We start from the raw sequence: 20,555 nt of genomic DNA, 5'->3' as shown, positions 1-20,555 counted from the left end.
TTCAGCATCCAGAATGGGGAGACCCTGCACACAAATGGCTTATTTTTGGCACTAGCTGTTAGAGTAATGTCTGGTGTGGGTCAGAGCTTCTTTCGAACCATCTACCCTTCAATCCTCCTCTTCCTGCTCCTCCTTTAATCTGGCCATCGGATCTCATCAGGCTTTTCAGTACCACCATCATTTAACACATCTCCTGCTCCTCACAGGATTACAGACTCAGCACATTTAGGCAGACAACTTTATTGCTAAAACTCTGTGGGTGGGAAAAGGGAAGTGTCAGCAAGCTGCTGCATTGTGTTAAGCATTGTGTAAGGTGGTCTTTTCTTCAAGAATCAGGTTCAGCTTCCTCTCACTTTTGCATGAGATCTTGTATCAATAGAGTGTGTGTGTGAAAGAAAAAGGGGGGTGCCTTGTCTCCTGTTGGAACTCCGGAGGGGAAAACGGATCTGGCTCAGGCTTTTCTCCATTGCTACAGTAGTTTGTGCAGTGCCTCATCTCTGGGCTTGGAGCATGCCGCAGCATTCCTGTCCCAGGCACCTAAGCAAGAAACAGCTGTGAGCGCTGCTTCCCTACATCAGCACTTTCAGTCCAGACCTCGCTGCTCCCTGCAATTTCCGCAGTTTTGAGAAAGTGTAGACACAGCAAAGACTGAACAGAAGCGTGGGGAGGGGGAGCATTCCTAAGGGGGGGGGACAGCATTGCAGAGTGGGCATTAGAAACATGGGCTGAGATTTGGGGCTGGCTGCGCAGGAAGGTGAAGAGAGGAAAGGAAGAAATGTGCTCAGTGTTCATCCTCCCCAGCTCCATCTTTCTCTCTCATGCAGTATGTAAAACAGTGCAATTAGATAACAATTACCAATTCAATTCCTACAGCAGGTGCCAATTGACACCTGCATCAGACAGTGGGTTTCTAGTATTTCCAAACAGAAGCCAAAAGCCAGCGGAGCTTTTATTTCTGGAGCACACTCGCCCTGCTGCTTTTCCCGCATGTAGATAAACGGTGCATGCTGCTCGATGAGAAGACCGGTCCTAATCCAGCTCAGGCAATTCTGGAGAAATGGTGTGTTTGCCAGGAGTCCTGCCCATGGCTGAGCATGTATCACTGGGTCTCTGTGTATTTTGGGATATGAGGGCTTGTCTTCAGTCAGCTAGCTTCTGGGCAAGTGAACCAAAATGCCTTATGACAGTTCAGGCAAGCACCTGCAGGCGGAAAGGCCCCTGCTGCACAATCATCTTCTGGCTCTGAGCAAACTTTATATATCAGCAGTAAATCTGGAGCCGGAGGGGTCTTTTAACAGGGGTTAGTTGCAGAGCAGCTGGGTGGATGATCTCTTCACTCATGAGGCAAGCACTGCTGGGCAAAATACAATGATGGGCAGAATTGGTTTGGAAAACTTTCCAGTAAGCAAGTCTCCCTGGCTTGAGAAAATCAATTGCAAAAGTGCTGGCTCAGGCACACTCCTTGTGGTAAAGTTGCGGAACAGGTACAGTACCAACTACGAGCAAGAGAATAAGAAATGCCAGTCATCCTACAAGGTGTCTAGAAGGGCATTCTAAGCCTTACAGATCTGGATGGGTCAGCCATAGAATTGCTGTTTTGGAAACTTAAATACTAAAGAACCCTTTGGCAAAAAGAATCTCCCACTGGACAGCTTTTCAAACAGCAACTCTGTCTCCTCACTTTTTTATCCCTATGCCAGCCAGCCTGCACGTCACCAATTTATATATGGAGCAGTGACCAGTATACTTTTTTTAGAAGCAAGGCTTAATGAGAGCCAAGGCTGAGACCCACAGTCTACCTGGCTCTATCTTGGAGCATGCAGAATATTGGAGAGCAGTGCCTCTAAAAATATGCCAAATTGCTCTCGCTCACTGCTGAATAATCACAGCATCTTAAGGGCAGGGAGTAATACTTTCATGTATCTCTTTCTGAATAAATTAACAAAGGTTCATAGAATGGTTATACCAAATCTATCTAGGCGAGGGGGATGTCAGTGTTTTCTTCAGTTAAAAATATATTTCTGTGCTGAAGATGCATTTTAAAAAAACACCAATTCAGTGTGCCTGCCTGATGCAGCCTTCCCTCAGAATCTGACCATCTCCATGCCAGTAAGGGAAATGGAAGGCAAAAATATAAAATTGCTGATTGAACAAGAATATCTAACTTGTTGCTTATATCAGCCGGAGGACTTGACATTGGTCAATGCAACACCATTTATAAAAGGTATCCAGAGAGGAGCTGAGAAAGTACAGTTTGGTTAATGTAACATCTATTCTTGGAAAACTAATGGAAAGCATTATTAGAGAATGTCCAAGGATGAAGAACAAGCCTTGGTGAAACGGAACCAATATGGCTTCTGTAAAGGTAAGCCCTTTCACTAAACCTTTAGAGGTTTTGTTTTTTGAGAGTCAGCAACCATAAAATAGGGGTAATTCAGTTTACATGTGGAAAGTCCCACAGCAAAGACTCCTGAATAAGCTTAGCAGTCATGGAAAAAGAGGACGGGTCATTTTATGGATCAGTGCTTAAGGAACAGGAAGCTGAGAGTAGAATAAAAGGGCAGTTCTCCCAGTGGAGGAATATGGGAAATGAGTCTCCCGGGATGTGGTATGGGACCCTTGCTTTATAGCTTGTTCATAAACAACCAGAAGTTAGAGGTGAGAGCACTGAGTTTGCCAGGTTTGCTGATGATAGCAGACTGTTTTGGGTGGGATTTTCAATGAGTTAAAAAGGGATCGTTCCAAATAGAGAAGACTGGGCATTAAAATGCCAAATGCAGTTAAATGTAAGCAAGTATAAATGATGCACATTGGCTTCATGGAAGTGCTGCTGGGGTCTGAACTGATGGTGACTGACAAAAGAGTAAGACCTTGGGGTTGTGGTGAATAGCTCAAAATGTTAACCCAGTGTGTAGCAGCTGTGAAAAAGGCAAGTTCTGTGTTGAGGATAATAAGGGGTTGAAATCCAACAACATAATAATTATATTACAGTGGTACCTCGGGTTAAGAACTTAATTCGTTCTGGAGGTCCATTCTTAACTTGAAACTGTTCTTAACCTGAAGCACCACTTTAGCTAATGGGACCTCCTGCTGCTGCCGCTCGATTTCTGTTCTCATCCTGAAGCAAAATTCTTAACCCGAGGTACTATTTCTGGGTTAGCGGAGTCTGTAACCTGAAGCGTGTGTAACCTGAAGTGTCTGTAACCCAAGGTACCGCTGTATACTAATCTTTCGTGTGGCCGCACTTGGAATGTTGCGTACAGTTCTGGTTGCCTCACCTCAAGGGATATTGTAGAACTGGAACAGGAAAGGGCAACCAAAATGATCAACCATCTTGAGCAACCCTCCTATAAGGGAAGGCTACCACAAATTGAGCTTTATGGTTGAGAAAACAAGACATCATAGATATGTGCAAACCCGTGTCTGCTGTGGAGAAAGTGGACAGTGAGAAGTTTGTCTTCCACATTCAACTATAACTTGGGGCCATCCATTGAAGCTGAATGTTGGAAGATGCAGGATTGACAAAAGCACAAAGTGCATTTAAGTTGCTTCCACAAGATTCTAGTGGTGCCACCAACAGTGATGACTTTAAAAAAGGTTTAGGCAAATTCATTGAGAACAGTGCTGCCAATGGCCACTAAGAATGGTGGCCACATTCTAGCTCTATGGTTGGAGGCAGAATACCTCTGAATACCAGTTGCTGTGAATCACAAATGAGGAGACTGCTATTGCACTAGGGTCTTGCTCGTGGGCCCTCTAGAGGCATCCAGTTGACCACTATATGAGGACAGGATGCTAGACTGGATGGGTCATTTGTCTGCTCCATCAGAGCTCCTCTTACATTAGGATCCGTGGTTAGCAAACTTTTAATCTGTGAACCAGGGCTAGGGTGTGCTCTCTGCCACACAAAGGCATGCATGCCTACACGACATGCACATGGTGCCCTGGGTTTCCCACACAGCTCTTCTGCTGCCCCCTCTCAAAAGTTTCTTCTCCAAGGAGGCAACAGAAGAAGGAAGGTATAAACGGGGGGCTCCCTGAGTTCCCGGTCCTTCACCCACCCCGCAGAAATCGCTCGTCTGTGAAAGCACTTCCTGAAGCTGGACCTCGTCTAGCGGGCTGTTTATTAGAATCCAAGCCTCGGCCTTGATTTCATTCCTTTTGTTCAAATCCCAGAAGCCCAACGGGGCTCCCTCGGATTTGTCCCCAAATGGCTCAAGCAGCGGGGGCCTACCCGCGAGACGGTGCCCCCCCCAACCCACTCCCTGTAGGAGCTCCAGGCGCGATCAGCGCTTAAGGTGCTCAGCCTTGGCTCTGTCCTCGCCCGCCAGGCGAGCCACTTGTTTCCCCACCGGCTCCGCAGCCCCACTCCTGCCTTCCGGCTCCTCTTTATTTCCGCCTTCCACCTATTTCCCCCCCCCCGCTTGAATATAGCCGATATTCAGAGCGTCTATCTTGAACCGTCGGAGGGGGAAGCCTCCGGGCGCCTCCCCTTTAAGGCTCGGGGCGGTTGCACCGAACGGCTTCATGAATGGAGGCACGTGACCCAAACATCACGTGACGTGTCCGTGAGCGGCGGCAGCGGCGGACCCCGGACTCTCGGTCCCTCTCTGCGTGGCGGCCTCCCCCCCTCCCCGCCCCGGCTCCCCCCCTCCCCCGGCGGCACCGAGCGGAGAGGGTGAGAGACTGCGCGGGCGGCCTGGGGCCCCCGGTTCCACCTTTGGGGGGAGAGGGAGGAAGGCAAGCCAGCGCCGCCGCCACCCCCCCTTCTCCACGAGGGAGGGAGGGAGCGAGCGAGCATTAATAAGCGCGGGGGGGGCGCGTCTGACATAGAAGCGGGGAGGGGGGTCTTTTTTAGGGGAGCCCTGCCTCTCGCTCTCCAATTGCGCCCGGGAATTTCGGGCGCCGTGGAGTTCAGCGTTTCTCTCTCCACGGTGTTTATTTATTTTCGTTATTATTATCTGAAGAAGCGACTCTTGCAATGTAGGTGGAGACTTATGTTGACAGGAGCATGGCCCCCCCTCCCCAATTTCCACCCGGGAATATTCTGGCGCGCTCGGGTGGGGGGGGGTGCGCTCGGGTGTGTGTGTGAGAGAGAGAGAGATAATGATAATATAGTGTGGGGGGAGGGATAGGTGGGTCTAGGTGAGCGGGCTTCCGTATTTCAGCAGCCGATCTTCGTTTCCCCACCTCCTTTCTTCTCCTTTCCTCGTTGACTTCATTTTCTGTTGCTGACAGATGGGTGGGTGGCTTCCCCCCTTTCTTTCCTTCTGAGGGGTTTCTGCGGCGTGGGTGGCCGTATTTATTTCCCCACCGCTGTCGTTAGGAGGAGAGAAATGCCATTGCCACCCCACCCCCGGTTTTGCCTCGATCCTTATTGTTGTTGAGTTTGCTTCTCAAGTAGTGGGGATGAAAAAGTAGTTGGGCACCTTATTATTCCGTTTCTTAGGGCAGGTGCTCCCTCTCCCCTGCCTAGAGTGGGGAGGGGGAGCTGCTCCCTACACACTTGTGTGTGTCTCCAGGGATGTGCAGCCATGTCTGCTAATGTTAAAGGGCTTGCCGTGCTGACTCATCAGGTGTCTGGGTGGGGGAAAGAGTGAGTCTATGTGGGGTGGGGCACAGGAAGGGGAATATGTAGAGAGTATTCGGGATTGGAGGGGGGGCGATCTAAATCACCCCATTGCATCCCCTGGCACAGCCTTCTGTGTGCAGAGCCCAGACACTGCTGACTCATCAACATGAGGTCACCACTAGGTATGTGCTGCACAAAGGGAGGTAGGGGCTGACCGGCTGATGGGACCTGTCAAAAGGGTTAGCTGGGGGAGAGAGGGTGACTTGCTGACTCACTTTCTCACTGGGTGATAAGGCAGAGAAGGGTGCAAGTTCAGGAGATGGTTGGGAAGGGGATTCACCTGAGATTCTTCCTCTCTGCTACTTGTCTGTATTTTGCCTGCATTCAAAATGTTGTGACAACTGTAGCTTTCTGAGCATATGTCATACAGTGTATATCCATGTGCAGTTTATGTGCATTAGGACAGAAGTAACTGTATGTGGGGAGTGTGTGTGTGTGTGTGTGTGTATGAGGGAGAGAGAGAAAAAGGGTTACTTGGCAGAACTTTTGTGAGAGACCCATTCCTAAGTGCTTGTATATTTATGTCAGTATGTATGTTTGCCCTGTCTGCTCGCGTGTCCTCAGTGCTCTCTCTCTCTGTACATGTAGGTCTTAACTTTACTGTTTTGGCTAGCTTTGTAGACTTTGTAAAATGGTAGTTCCTGAATACCTTTATGGAAATTGCTGCTACTTGTCTATGCCGTCTTTGTCAGACAGGCACGATGTCCTCAAGGACTCTGTGAAGGTGCTTGGCATGCTGTCACACTGAAGTGGGAAGGGCACAGAGATGCAGATTCCCTTGTTTGTGCCTGCACAGCTCTGCTTGATTTGTATAATGGAGCACGTCTGTGCAACAAGTGCATGCTGTCCTACCCTGAGTCCCTTGTGTGAAGTTCCCACAGTGAAGCTAGCTGAAGCATGCTATCGTCTACAGCCACAACTCTGGAGGGCAATCTGTCCTCTGCCAGTTTGAGAGCGGCTTGGCTACTGGGGACTGGGCAACTTAATCAGTATGTCATAGATATTTAGATTGTGATTATATGGAGATGGTTTGTGTGACAATAGCTAGCTGCGGTTTGATGTCCTTTTGACGGAGATCTCCACAAAGTGATTCTAATTCTAAAACGGTAATGTTAGAAGGACAGAGAAAGTTAATCTAGTCTGATTCCATTCTCTGTAAAAGGATACTTCAAACCTAGTGTTCCTAACAGACTGATGCGTAGCATGTCTGTTTCCTGGTCTCATTGTAGCAGGATAGGAGATGATGAACAGCTGTCTTGATTCTCATTCTGGGTGTCTGACATGGAAACCTGGACAATGTATTATCCCTTGGATATTTAGATAATTGCAGTTACTTACAAAGCTTGTGGCAAATAGGAAGCAAAATAGATGTGCCTTGTCTAGAAGCATTGTACAGTACTTGAAAATAATGATTCAAAGGTGTGGAGAGAGATGAGCAAGCTCAGTTTTAAGTATAAATATGATGAGCTCCTCAGTGATCATAACTAAGGAGTCTGGCAGTCTGGTAGGAAGAGGTCAGGTTACTGATTTTTGGTCCCCTTTACTTCAGTTCTGCTGAGTAAGAAGAAAACTTGTGTAAACAGCAGTTCTGAGGCACTTTCTAAGCATAGCAGGGATATTGCTGGGGCCAGTCAGGTCTGCTTTGAGGAGACAGAATTCTCTAGTGACTCTATGTTTCTTGAAGTCTTAACTGGGTAAGCATCTACTTTCAGGTTAAATATTCCATAAGTGAGAAGTTATATATAGACAAGCCCTCATAAAACACATGAAAGTCATATACGTGCAGATATGTACAGTGTAGTGTTGAAACTACTGTTCCTACTTCACCTGTTGAAAAGCCTCCCGTTGCTGTTCTCGTCATGCCCATCTCCTTTCTCATCCCTTGCAGCTGGGCCTCCTCTGATGGGGCTGTCTCTGCTCCTGGAATGGGTGACGTCACCATGTTTACACTAGTTTGATGGCACAGCTCTGTGAATCAGGAATGTTGAGAATGGGGCCTGTGTTGAATCATGCGCTCTGCTGTCAGCTCTGTTGTGAGCGAAGAATTGGCGGTGCTTGTGCTGAGTGCAGGCCTTTTGAGCTTGGCAAAATGTGTCGAGGTTGCACTTTTTCCCTTTGCAGCCGTCGCACTTGGCACTTTCCAGTGTGATCTTTCTTCGGGAAGCTGTCAAAAAGCTGAGAAATCAGCAGTCTGGGGAGTTAGACCAAGTTTGTCTCTGTCTGGATGCCAGTTCTCTCCGGCCGTCCTCCTTGCATGATGTTAATAAGTCCTTCTGTGGCCAGCAAGTCAGGACTGTAGAAGGGTCTGGTGCCATCCCAATTTATGCTGGGTACAGAACACGCTAAGTTTGGTAGGGATTCCACTTCTTGACTGCCCTCTTTTGGCCTTTTAAAATCTTTCTAGTAAGGAAGGTTGTGCTTGTCTAGGCACAGACGCAGCACACATTACTCCTTCTGATGAAACTAAGATGCCTAAGTCTCTCCATGCTTTGACCCATCAGAGTGACTGAGGTTTTTTTTGCTGTGTCTCATCTTTTTCTCACAACATAGACTTCCCCAATAATTTCCTGTGCAATGAAAGAGAACTATGCGCACTAAAGATTATTTCCAGGCAGCCTTTATATCATCTCTTCTTTTCCCTGATGATAATAAGTAACTTTGCATTCTAAGCATTGATCTCTAGACATTAGAGTCCTGGACTTGCCCTATGAAAGACATTTTTGAGTTGGCTGGGCAGGGCACTAAGCGTATTTACTTTCCCACTAAGTATCTCTTTCCTGGGATATCTGTGGAACATCACTTATACTTGGCATGTTGAATCTTATTATTTCCTTACTTCTGCTGGATTTACAAACGTATGATGGGTCTTTGCTTAAGCAGTTTCTGTACTTTAGAAATGTTCAGATCACTCTCACATGAATGCCTGCAATGATGCCTAATACATTCTCACATGTCTCAAAAGAAAATCCTATAACAGGAGAAGGAGATTGTGTTTGGATTATCAGTTCTAGTACTGTGGCTATTCAGTGAGTGGGGGACTTTCGTTTACAGTTCTGCTGCTGGATTCCTATAACTGCACATGGTTTTTAAATGGAGCAAAGTCAGAAAAATGAAAGCAAAGGGTTATACTGTTGAGAGGCATACTTGTGCATTCTGTAGCATTTATTTTACCAGTATTGAAAGAACATGATTTTTTAAAGCATTACTGTGGTGTCAGAGGGAAGCCTTTGCCCTGTTGCAAATTGTGTTTTGGGGGATGGCAATACTGTGTTCCTCCTAGTCTATTCTCTGAATTAAAAAACTTAATTAGCAATTAATGTCTCTTCCCCCCACATATTTTTAGAATGCTGACTCCCAAATGGCGAGTCCCAATACTGCCTGCAATCAGGTTTTGGATGTTATAGCGCAGCAAGCTAAGTGTATTTTCCTTCAAGATCAGTAATTGTTTGGAACCTACTTGTCAGTTTTAAAGACAAAAATAAGTTGGTAGGTCCCTCTAGTAAGACAGTTGGGACCCACTGTGTTAGTGTGCAGTAAGCCTTTAATCAGTGACCACAGCCATATCCTTTGGGCATAAGCACTTTGCTTGTCAGCAGTTTTCGGTGCTCTAGGAATATCAGAGTTGCTGCTGGCCTATTAGTGATCTTGGAAAGCGCTGAAGCCATCCCTTCTGGGGGTGCTGCTGGGGGACCGTTCCTTGGCTTTTGCTGACACTAGCTTGTCTTAATTCTCTGCTATAAATGTGAACTGATGTTTTATGCATTTAACAAACAAGAACATGGGCTGTGTGGGAGAGGCATTTATTATGCCATGTAAGTGCTGATGATGTGCCTGGTGGGAGGTGGATGTAAAAACATCCCTGTCTGGATGCACATAGTGACTCCTCTGTCCCTGACACAGTCCTGGCCACACCAGCAGATTTTCTTCTTGCTTAGGGAAAAACCGTGGCTTCTGAACTATTCCAGACAAGTAGCCAAAGGTATAGTATTTATGTGTGTGCATTTTGGGGATGCATGTGACCTGTAAGACACGACTCATCTCTTGCTGCAATCCCAGATCTTCTGCAGGAGAACATTACTAGTGTTGCATAAAGTTCCAGATTAAGCCTTAAGAGTAGCACGACAGGATTCTGCTTTCTTTTTTGTTTGTGGTATGTGGTAGACTGTTCTGGCATATACCGACAGCTACACCAAGGCATGTCTGTATGTGATGTCTTTTTTATGAATCCACTTTTGTCTGCTGGTTTCAAAAAGAACATTCTAATAATGTACTCGGCAGTAAAAATTTGCTTGCAAATGTACTTGCTGTCCCATGTGTCTTGTGAATTCTGGCATTGCAACGCTGGATTTTATTCTCGCTAGACTAGCACAATGGATGTAAAATTACTAAATGTAAAAGTATAATCAGTGTGGGTTCTTTAATTTGCCTTCTGATTTCCTGAGCTTTAACTATAAAAACCTGATTACACTTCCCAGGCTTATTTCTGAAATCATAATTGCCGGAATCTTGAGAATCTTTAAACTTTTTTTATTAAAAAGTTGCATTTGGCATAGATTTCCCTAGCGACACACATTCTGGAAGCTTAGAACATAGTGACATGAAACCAGTAAACCAGCCTTTCCTAAGCTTGCACCCTGTACTACAACTCCCATAATTCCTAAACATTGCCTATGCTGGATGTATCTTATAGAATTTGTAGTCTTATTATTATTTATTTATTTGAACCCTTCTACTAACTGTCCAGTTTCTTTCTTTCTTTCTTTCTTTCTTTCTTTCTTTCTTTCTTTCTTTCTTTCTTTCTTTCTTTCTTTCTTTCTTTCTTTCTTCTCTCTCTCTCTCTCTCTCTCTCTCACACACACACACACACACACACACACACACACACACACTCTTGTGCAGTTCCTCCAACCCAGAAATGGCTCCCAAATGTTGAGTCCCTTAGGTGTTAGTCGCAAATATCTGGAGAGCACTAGGTTGGGGCAGTTTTCTAGGAGCCTGTATGCTCCCTATCATTCCCTCTTCTCCCTGCCCGCCACCCCCTGTGTCTTGCTATTCAGTTTCCCAGACAAAGAAACACTTGAGACAGGTTGGGTCAATTCATATGCACCAGCTTCTGTCATAGGGAGTATTTATGAAGACTGCTCCCACACAAACTCTCTAGTTTATGGGGTGTCATCGTAGCTCGTGTAGCTTTCAGCCCAATCATGGAAAGAGAGACAGGCTGGTTCCCTGGCAAGCCTCTTGGGCTACAACTCTCCTGCTTGGTTATACTACGAAGCATGTACTGTAAGCAAGGCTGTTAGTATGCTGAGTCAGCATGACTGGCTCGGCACAGGCGTGCAGGACCCTGGCTGCCAGGCTATTTTTAAATGTGGCTTCATCCTGCTCTGGCTCCTCCCAGGGTTCTGAATTCCCCCCCTGCCATTTGCCTTCAAGTATTATAGAGAACTGTGGGGCTGGTAGGGACAGAGGTGGCAAGGAGCTGTTGTAAGTCTCTCTGCTTGGTTCATGCTGTGTGGAGCGCATAGGGATTCGTTCCAGCAGGGAGCCCTGCCCACTTCCCTGCCTGGTTCCTGAGCCAGATAAGTAGGGATCTGTAAATGAGGGCTCAGGATCTTGAGTTTGATGGTGACCTCTGGCCGTTCTCTTTTCTTGCAGAATCTGACTGTGAAGGCTTGCGTGTTATGACGACCCCCAACAAAGGAAACAAAGCCTTGAAGGTAATGGGGCACAAGTGGGGCTGAGCTGTCCGTGGACACTACCAGAGCTCCCGTGATACATGTGTTCCCTTCTGTGTCCCCACAGGTGAAGCGGGAGCCAGGTGAGAATGGGACCAGCTTGACAGATGAAGAGCTGGTGACCATGTCTGTGCGGGAGCTGAACCAGCATCTGCGGGGCTTGTCCAAGGAGGAGATCATCCAGCTAAAACAACGCCGGCGGACCCTGAAGAACAGGGGTTACGCCGCTAGCTGCCGTGTCAAGAGGGTGACACAGAAGGAGGAGCTGGAGAAGCAGAAGGCAGAGCTTCAGCAGGAGGTGGAGAAACTGGCCTCGGAGAATGCCAGCATGAAAATGGAACTTGATGCCCTGCGCTCTAAGTATGAGGCGCTGCAGAACTTCGCCCGGACCGTGGCCCGGAGCCCTGTCACCCCTGCCCGGGGCCCCCTTGCCGCCAGCATGGGGCCCCTTGTGCCTGGCAAGGTGGCCACCACCAGCGTCATCACAATAGTGAAATCCAAAACGGACGCCCGGTCTTAGTGAAAGGAGCACTGCCTGGGCTTGTGTGTGCAGGGCAGTTAGGCACAAAGCTCATCCGGAATCCCCAAAGCACAACCCTCTCCCAGATGGCCTAGCCCACACAGGCACACGCTGGCCTGCTTGTCACTGCAGTCCCTTTGTTTTTAGCTTTGTTCTGGTTGGTGTGACTGATGGTAATGCAACCCTTCTGTGTGAGCAGAACCTTCCACCCAGAGGTATTCTGGGGACAGAGACTGAAGGACCTCGGTACTCTAGCCAAAGAGATTCTCAGCAGCATGGAATAAATTCTTGGGGAGAGAAATCGCCCAAAGGGGGGAGGGCAGAGGTCATAGAAAGTTGGAAGACCTGCTGTCAGTGATGACTTATACCATTCTTCCAGGGTTGTGTGTCAGCTGTCCAGTCTGCTGCTTGTAAATTGCTTGGTATCAGTGGCTATAATGGGGGTAGTTTGTGTAACCATGTTTATATTAACATCTAGTTGCGCCTTTTATGTTTAAAGGTGGGATTCCTTAGGACTTTTCCTAAAAGGGGAGGGAAGGGGCAAAACTGCAGTTTCCTGGTGTCTGTGCTGCTGAGAAGGGAAAGGAGCCAGGAATGGGCACTGTTGTAGCCTGCCTGTCAGGTAAAAGGCAGGTTCTACCGTGGTGACTACAGGCCGGTTTTGTGCCTAATGTGTTGCACTGAACAAGACCAAAATCACTAGTTGTTTCCTGTGTTTGGAGAGTATCAAGTGTCTCTAGTGTGATGGTTTACACAAGTCTATGTGGTTTTAAATAGCCCTTTATTTAAGAGAGAAACATTCATTTGAAAGAATTCTTAAATGATCTAAGTCTCAAAAGTAAAACTGGATGAACAACTTGGATTTAATAGTCTCCTTTTTAACCTGAGAAGGGTGAGAATATTTGACTGTCATATTCCTGGAGACTTTACTAATTTAAAAGAAAAGAAAAAGAAAAGCAAATTTTAAAAGTTTCTCGCTAAGTCTTTGTGGCTCCAAGGTTGTTTTTTATAAAGAGTTATCAGACTTTTATTTATAAATAATGTAGGGGGGGGAAGAGACAAAAAAAGGCTAGTCCTGTTTGATATCTTTTTGCAATTGTACCAAAAGTGACTTATTCTTGAACTCCTCACCCGCTTCCTTTGTGCTCCTGTTGTGTTTAGTTGTCTGTGCTCTGAGGTCTTGTGTGGCGCTGTGATGTGATGGTGCCAATGGCCATCTTTGCTGTGTGGATGTCCTGTGAGCAGTCTTTTTTTTTTTATTGCTTTTCCTGGGCTGAGGGCAGGGCTTTCTTGGGCATTTCCCAATGACCTTCTGACGATCCTCTCATTAGAAGGTTTATCTGTTTATGATGGCCTCACTTCCTCGGCTACTGAAGTCTGAGGTAAATTGGCTCTTCTAGGGTGTTGCTGAAACTGAATAAATCAGGCATAGGCAAACTTGGCCCTCCAGATATTTTGGGACTACAACTCCCATCATCCCTAGCTAGCAGGACCAATGGTCAGAGATGATGGGAGTTGTAGTCCCAAAACATCTGGAGGACCATCTGCCTATGCCTGGCATAAATTATAACTGGCAGACACTCTTGCCTTCCCCCATGGCACTTTGCATCACAGAGTTTGCTTTCCTGTGGATACTGGGTCTCCAATAGTCAGTCCCAACATTTCAAAAAAGGTTGGGTAGAGGAGGCCACCGCCCATGCTGCAGCAACATGAATCAGTTAGTGGAGCTGGCAATGTAACTAACTCCAGTATTTCCTAGGGTTGGGCCACAGGCTGCATGCATCTAGGTTCATTCCTTGGGAAGAATTATTTTGCTGTCAATGCTACCATCAACTTACCTCCTGGCTGTTGTTTGGGCATGTTGAGAAGTACTTGGGAAGCGCCAATGGAAACTCCATAGAGATTCATGAGTGTGTGAATGTCAGTGTGATCCAGGAAAATCCAGCTTTACTATTTATTCTCTGGATACTCATAAAGTGTTGTTGGAAGCCTGGTCACGAGGTTCTCCAAAGGAGAACCTTCTGGCAGCCTGCCCTTTTCTGAGAGGAGGAGAATAGTTGCCCTGCCTTCTGTGCTGCTACCCAGAAGTGTTTGGTTCACAGGGAGCAGGTGGTCATCCCATTATTAAGAGGAGCATGTTGGGACTTTGGCAGTATATATTTGTCAGGCTATCTCTCTAGGTGTGCACTTAAAACTTGGGGCTTTGCCTAGAAAACAGTGTTCTTCAGAGCAAGCATAGCTAGTGAGTCCTAGTCGAGACCACGTTCAGAAATCTTGACTGAAACAGCATAAGAATAGCATTATAATTGGCAGACACTAGAACCCTCCAGCTGTTACGATATTGCCAGGATCAAGAAACTTGCATAGCTCAGGCTGGGCATTACAGAATCTGGTGGCTTTTCAAACTGACATTCTACTAGATTTGGCCTTCACGGCTAAAGAGAAAAACTTAATGGCCAATTTTGAAGCAAAGAGGTCAAATCCGTATAAGCTGAAGGGCCAAATTCCTACCCAGCAGATACCCAGGGAACAGCACTCAACAATTTCCATTGAAAATGTTTTTTCCACCTCAATTTGGTGAAAGTTAATTCCCCGGAGTCATCTTCCAAATAACCCACTCAGTGTAAGAATTTCACTGCCTAGAACATCTCCTAGGTGCAAGAAATAAAGCTTTAAATAAGGATTAGTTGTCGAAAGTCCTCCTCTTGAGCTCTTTCCAACTGCAAGCTTGCTGTTTGCAATGTAAAGACAGGGCTGCTCTCTACCACCAGTGGTTCTTGTAAATATCGCAACCATTCTTTTGACATGGCAACCTGGGGTGCTTTTCTGCTGCCCTTTGAATATGTGGACTGCAAATATGCAGTTGGCAGTACAGGAACAAGGAAGAGCAAATGGTAAAAAAGTGTGGAAGGTGTGTGTTTAAATAATAAAAGAGCTCTGGTGTGGATGTACACTTAGCTTTGCTGGAGATTCCACCCAAAATTATATTGGCTACTCCATACTGCAAATTTAGAAAGAATAGGTAAGAGGCTGCTATTGGCAAGGCAGCACCTTTCCCCTACTATGGCTGTTAGGTGTCTGACCTGAAAATGATTGAATTGTATGGAGTATGTTAGGGCTGCTGTGGGTCAGATGTGAGCTTGTAAGGTCTGGTAAGGCTCCAGGGATTTATGTCTCTCCCTCCTGGTTTAAAAGGTTTAGAAACCATTGGAGGATTGATTATGTAGGATTGCTGGGTCCAGAGCTGTCCTACCTTTTATTGTTTTTTAATCCTTCTACCTCTCTGTACATCTTTCCCTCCCATCTTCAAGCTGTGCATATTTTCTTCCCCTTATTGCCTTCCATTTTCTAGTCCTTGCCAAAGAAATCCAAATTCTGTGAAAACCAAACAGTTGTAATCTGAGGAAGCAATATTTATGCAAACTCGTCAAACTGAGAAACCACAATAGCATGTAACTTGGGTTTCCTGGTCACCAAACTGACAAGCGAGAGGTGGGATGTGTGTGTGAAGTGAAATCTTAGGTCACGTCATAGCTGGCTTTTGAGAGTCACGTGAAGGGCAGTTCCATGGGCTGCCATGCTCCCTTGATGAGCAACAACTCTTGAATGCCAGCTGTCTGACCTCTGCCTGCCTCTCCATTGACATTGGTGTGCTTCTCTGTACTGTATACTGCTCCATGGAAAGCAGGGCGACGACACCTTTGGTGGTAACTTTGATATTTAAACACAGCTTGTATGAGAAAGTGATTGAGTGGGGCTGTCTTTCTGGGGTAGAAGTTTCTTTTCAACAAACCTTGTTGACTCTTATCATGGACATATTGTCCAGAACAGTTCTTAACAGCTTGCTGGAGTTGGCCGGGCTTCCATTGCTGCTTCCTCTTAATGGGTTGTCTAGTATTTCCATCTAGATCTTGGATAGCAAGAAGGGCTCCTACTGAAAGTCTCTCCTCTAGAGTTGCAACTCGTGCCCTTTCCGAGGCCTAAAGAGGCGAGACGCTGTCCACAGCTGGGTTTGTTGGAAGAAGTTGCAGGTGCATCACCTTGAATACAGCAGGTGTGTTATCAGGCATGTTCTGGCTTTGGAAAGTGGGAAGGATTGAAATGAAAGTGATGAATCTTCCAACACTCAAGGGGCCCTTCAAACCTCCCATCTTCCTTCACCCAGTTTCAGTCCGTCTCCTACTGTTTATGAGTTCTTTCCATCCCAGGTGCCCCTCTCAAGCCCTTCCCCTTGATTTCTCTTTCTGGTATATAGAATTCGGAGTGTGATGGTTCTTGTTTTCGAGGTGCTTGTTTGTTTGGTTTTTCTGCTGTGAAGGGTGTTGTGTGTTTATTTCTCCTTTTTTATTATGGGGCATTTTGTTTGCTTTCTACTTAGCTGCAGAGCAAATACGTGAAGTATAATTCCGCCCACATGTGGCTGGCTTGTGGCGGGGAGAGGGAGGGGGGCTTGTTTTATGTCGTGGTGAATTGTGTAAAAGTGATCTCTTTGATTATGGAACAATTATTTTGCTTTGGAAAAAGCAAGCAAGACTGCAGGCTAGGACGAGGGTATTTGACACTTAGGCATGGGGTGGAGATTGCTCAGCGTTTGGCCATTGTGCCCTCAGGTTGGATAGCTGGGAGTGTGTGAGTGCATAGATACATGGACACACACATCACATGCATTCATGCTTAAAAGTCATGCATTCCTTGTGTCAGGTGTTCCTTTTTGCATCTCTTGTGCCCTTGGCACACCCCAGAGATGTTGCAAGTTGGCCTTGGCAGGGGGTTGGACTAGAAGACTTTTGAGGTTCCTTCCAAGTCTGTGATTCTACGCTTTCTTCATATTTTACCTTTAAACAGGATTGGCATCCTGTGTATTGATGAAGCTGCACTCAGAATTGTAGCTGAGCTCCAGCGGCATCTTGCCTTCCCTTCCACTGGAAAACGCAAGCACTTATTGACAGCCCCCCTTTCTCTCTCTCTCTCTCTCTCACACACACACACACACCTTCCTGATGTCTCAAGCTATATTTTGTCAGAAAAAATGCTAATGCACAGGAAGGTCATTTCCTGTTTGATAACATTGCTGCTTTCTTTGATACCTGCAGTAGCAGGTAGCTGTGGCTGCTAAAACAGAGGTTCTTCCCCATGTTGAGAGACCAGGACAGTATCTCATGGCAGTCTTGCTGTGAACGTCAGGCAGGTTCTTCCAAGAGATGAGAATTTATGTTTTCCTCTCCCACTATCTGATGTATACAAGCTCCGGACACTTGTGGCTGTCACCTGTATAAACACTGAGCAGTTGAAGTGAATAGTCTCCTCTTTCTCAATGAAGGTATGTTACTGTCTGGCTAAGGTATGTTACTGTCTTGCTAAGGCAAGGGGGGTTGTTATCTTCAGAGAGTTTCAAAACAAATCCTACTTGTCGTTGCTCTTGCCCTCACCTGCAGTTTGTTCTGAGTTTATTACACCCTTTGCCAAAATGGAATATTATGGAGAAAAACAATACAAATAAGAATATTCAGAGCACTTAATGAGACGGGCTAAGGACTTTTCCTCCCCAACCTCCACATGTTGAGGATAGTCCTTACAACATATTGATAAAAGAAATACACTGCTGCTTTAAAATGTTTCTTAAAAAGGGGGGAAGAGGAGTATTTTGATAAATAAATAAATAAATCTCAGTCTCCAAAGCTAATAAAACTGGAGATTAATTCTATGTGCCAGGGGTGTAATAGCATATTGTCAAGTCCTGGGGCTCTTCTATACAATGGGAGAGCCCAATGAATTAATCAGTATTTATTGCTAAATTATTGTCCTTTTTCAATCTGTAGATATCTGATAACTGTTGGGGATTTGTTGCCACAGCCCCAGTGGAGGTGTTGTTAATTTATTTATGTATATAGTGTATGTTTGTTGATATGAAGCATTCTTTATTTTGTATATGACCAATAAACATCTTTAAAGAGGCTGGTTCCTATGATATTACTGACTAAATTTAGAGTGGCAGATTTGTTTCCTGTTGCTGACTGAATTGACTGAGGCTTGGTTGATTTCATGCAGGGAATGTACCTTTTTCCCCTGCTGTAGAAAAGAAAAAACAAATTTGCTTCCTCTTAAGGACTTCCCAGACAATCCATTTTAGCACAATACTTGTGCAATTATTACCCATTTGTTGCAAGCAATCCAAGTAACTTCCCTCAAATTTGCACTTCTGATGCCTTCTTCCTGCACTGGATGGATATTTTTGACCTTTGTAAGTCTTTCTTCAATTAGCATATATGTTGCTGTTCTGCCTTCTGTGTGGAATTGTGTTGTCATCCTTCATGACATCAAATAATTTTTTCATACTTTTTTCCTTTTTTAAAAAAGAACTACATCCCCAGTTGTGCTGAGCACTTGGAACATTTCACTACTTAGAAAAAGTTTTAAAAGCATGAAGTCTGTTGCTTTCCTCATCCACTACCCTGCTATTTAAAAAAAAACAAAACACTTCATAAAAAAGAAACAATTCTTTGCTGATTTTATGCTGTTCAATTGTAAAAAGCCAGTTGTAACTTTTTTTTAAAAAAAAAAGACATTGCAGCAAAGCCATTTCCTTACTAAAGTAGACATAAGGTACTGCACTACTGGAGCTAGAATTTAACTAGTATTAAGGATGGTATTTAATTGCTTAAGAGAGTGGCTAGCTTTTGTATGGACATGCTCAGGTCCTTCAGTCCTATGTACATCTGGAGGTCAATCTAATTCTGTGTGATTGACTTACATGTAAATGGGCCAAGGATGGGGCTATAAATGCTGTTGACCTCAACTTTGTTGAGACAAATGCCCATTTCTGTTCTCTTGTATTGGGTAAAATCAGAGCATCATAATCTTCCTATTTCCCAGACCACTTAAAAATTATTGGTGGTTTTTACTCCACAGTGGATGTTGAGATGATGATGATTAATTCATCTACCACCCTTTGTGAAAGACCAAAGGGTTGTTTACAACATAAAACATAAACAGTATATGTCAATATGTCACATGATAGTTATTTAAAGTACTGTAAAAGAGACATAATGAATTTGTTTTTGTAAATTAGCATGAGAAACAAATCATAATTAACAATGTAATGCATTAAACCTGTGCTATCACACCAGAATTCCATGTATTTTGGTTTAGGCCAGTGCTGCTGGGGAGGTACACACTTTCTGTCTGAAGGCAGCAGTCCTTATTAGCCCCCCACTTCCCCATTAACAATTTTCCAGACCTATTCCGCACCCCCCCCCCGCCACTCAATTTTGAAAAATAAACCATACAGACTAAGACTTATTTTCATGTGTTTATTATGATAAGTATTCCATGTGCCTGTGATAGGCTACTGACTGTGTGGCTTTTGCTTGCTCATGTCACAACGTTGTTTATAGTCATAACAGGACTATAAGTCAGGACTAAGTCAGACATCTGGAATTACAGGGCAGAACTAGCTGCATAAGCTTCTACAGTACAGTGGTACCTCGGGTTAAGTACTTAATTCGTTCCGGAGGTCGAACCTGAAACTGTTCTTAACCTGAAGCACCACTTTAGCTAATGGGGCCTCCCAGAGCACGATTTCTGTTCTCATCCTGAAGCAAAGTTCTTAACCTGAGGTAATATTTCTGGGTTAGCGGAGTCTGTAACCTGAAGCATATGTAACCTGAAGTGTATGTAACCAAGGTACCACTGTATATGGATGGCTCTGTCTCTCTTTGTGTCTCTTCTTTTAACTTGCAATATTCTTGCAATATTCTTCTATGTTTAACTGTAAGTGAAAAAGAGGGGAAATAAGCATAAGGGATGAAGGAAACTGTTTTATACAGTCAGATTATTAGACCATCTATCTCAATACAGTATTGTATACAGTACACTGACGGGCAGCAGCTCTCCAGCATTTCAGAAAGAAACATTACCAGCCCTACCTGAAAATGCAGGGATCAAACCTGCAGGTAAAACTGGAGGCGCTTGCTTTATATATGAAGCACCATGCTGGTAACAGCAAAGTCGCTGACTTACAACATGCGGCTTTCATTTCTGCTGTAATTAAAAAAGAAAAGCTTGTGTCCAGCTATAGCAGCAAGGATGTGCACGGCTTATGGGGTATAATAAGGAACATTTGACAGCTGTCAAATAAGAGAGGGTCAATTGCTCACTTTCTCTGCCTTCCTTAGATCATTTTCTGATGCTGCCAATTATATAGAAATGACCAGATCTGCGCAGTTGCCTCGATTTCTGATTTCCCATTGGGGAAAAAGTAATCACAGAAAACTGGTGCTTCACAGCAGTTATGAATGCCAGCTGTTGACTCCTTTAGCTGCAATTTCTTGCTCGACCGTCAGGACTGTTAGACAAAATTGTATCAGCCAACGGTTCATGGGCTTAAGACCTCGGTCCCCTCTTTCGGGAAAACGGCAGGAGGGAAGGTGAATATCAAATCTGAGAACTACCTGGCCAGAACTAGCGCAGCTCCGGCGCGCCTAAGGTTGGAAAGTGCTCGGCTGCCACCACCCTTTCCACCTCAATGCCAGCGCGGAGCAGCGAGATTCTAGTGGAAAGATCCCGGGAAGAGGCGGGCGTCAGGCTAGCCCGAATGCGGACCGGCGCTTTCGATCTACTGCTCGGAAAGCGAGAGCCTCCGGCGCTTTCTCCAGCCGGAGGAGTG

The 20,555-nt window shown here is 45.4% G+C and overlaps 1 protein-coding gene and 1 long non-coding RNA gene across 5 annotated transcripts; one reads left to right on the top strand and one right to left on the bottom strand.

The window, feature by feature from the left end:
* Positions 1-224: 224 nt before the first annotated feature.
* LOC309363571 lies at positions 225-4,557 on the bottom strand. Its single transcript, XR_014165412.1, has 2 exons — positions 3,842-4,557; positions 225-1,496 (listed from the first exon to the last, which is right to left on the bottom strand). It is a non-coding gene; the product is annotated as an uncharacterized lncRNA (long non-coding RNA).
* A 46-nt stretch (positions 4,558-4,603) lies between these two features.
* MAFG (MAF bZIP transcription factor G) lies at positions 4,604-17,844 on the top strand. 4 transcript variants are annotated; one of them, XM_081899919.1, is made up of 3 exons: positions 4,604-4,678; positions 11,291-11,352; positions 11,438-17,844. In XM_081899919.1, the coding sequence occupies exons 2-3, from the start codon at positions 11,317-11,319 to the stop codon at positions 11,888-11,890; spliced, it is 489 nt and encodes a 162-aa protein (XP_081756045.1). In that variant the 5' UTR covers positions 4,604-4,678; positions 11,291-11,316; the 3' UTR covers positions 11,891-17,844. The 4 variants fall into 4 exon arrangements, with proteins under 4 accessions (XP_081756045.1, XP_081756047.1, XP_081756044.1 ...); XM_081899921.1 differs by lacking the exon at positions 4,604-4,678 and adding an exon at positions 4,837-4,983; XM_081899918.1 differs by lacking the exon at positions 4,604-4,678 and adding an exon at positions 8,116-9,611.
* The last annotated feature ends 2,711 nt before the right edge of the window (positions 17,845-20,555 follow it).

The sequence above is a fragment of the Podarcis melisellensis genome (assembly GCF_964234715.1).
Source record: "Podarcis melisellensis genome assembly, chromosome: 2".
Lineage (NCBI taxonomy): Eukaryota > Metazoa > Chordata > Lepidosauria > Squamata > Lacertidae > Podarcis > Podarcis melisellensis.
The sequence above is the reverse complement of the archived record's forward strand: the minus strand, read 5'-3'. Positions and strand labels throughout refer to the sequence as shown.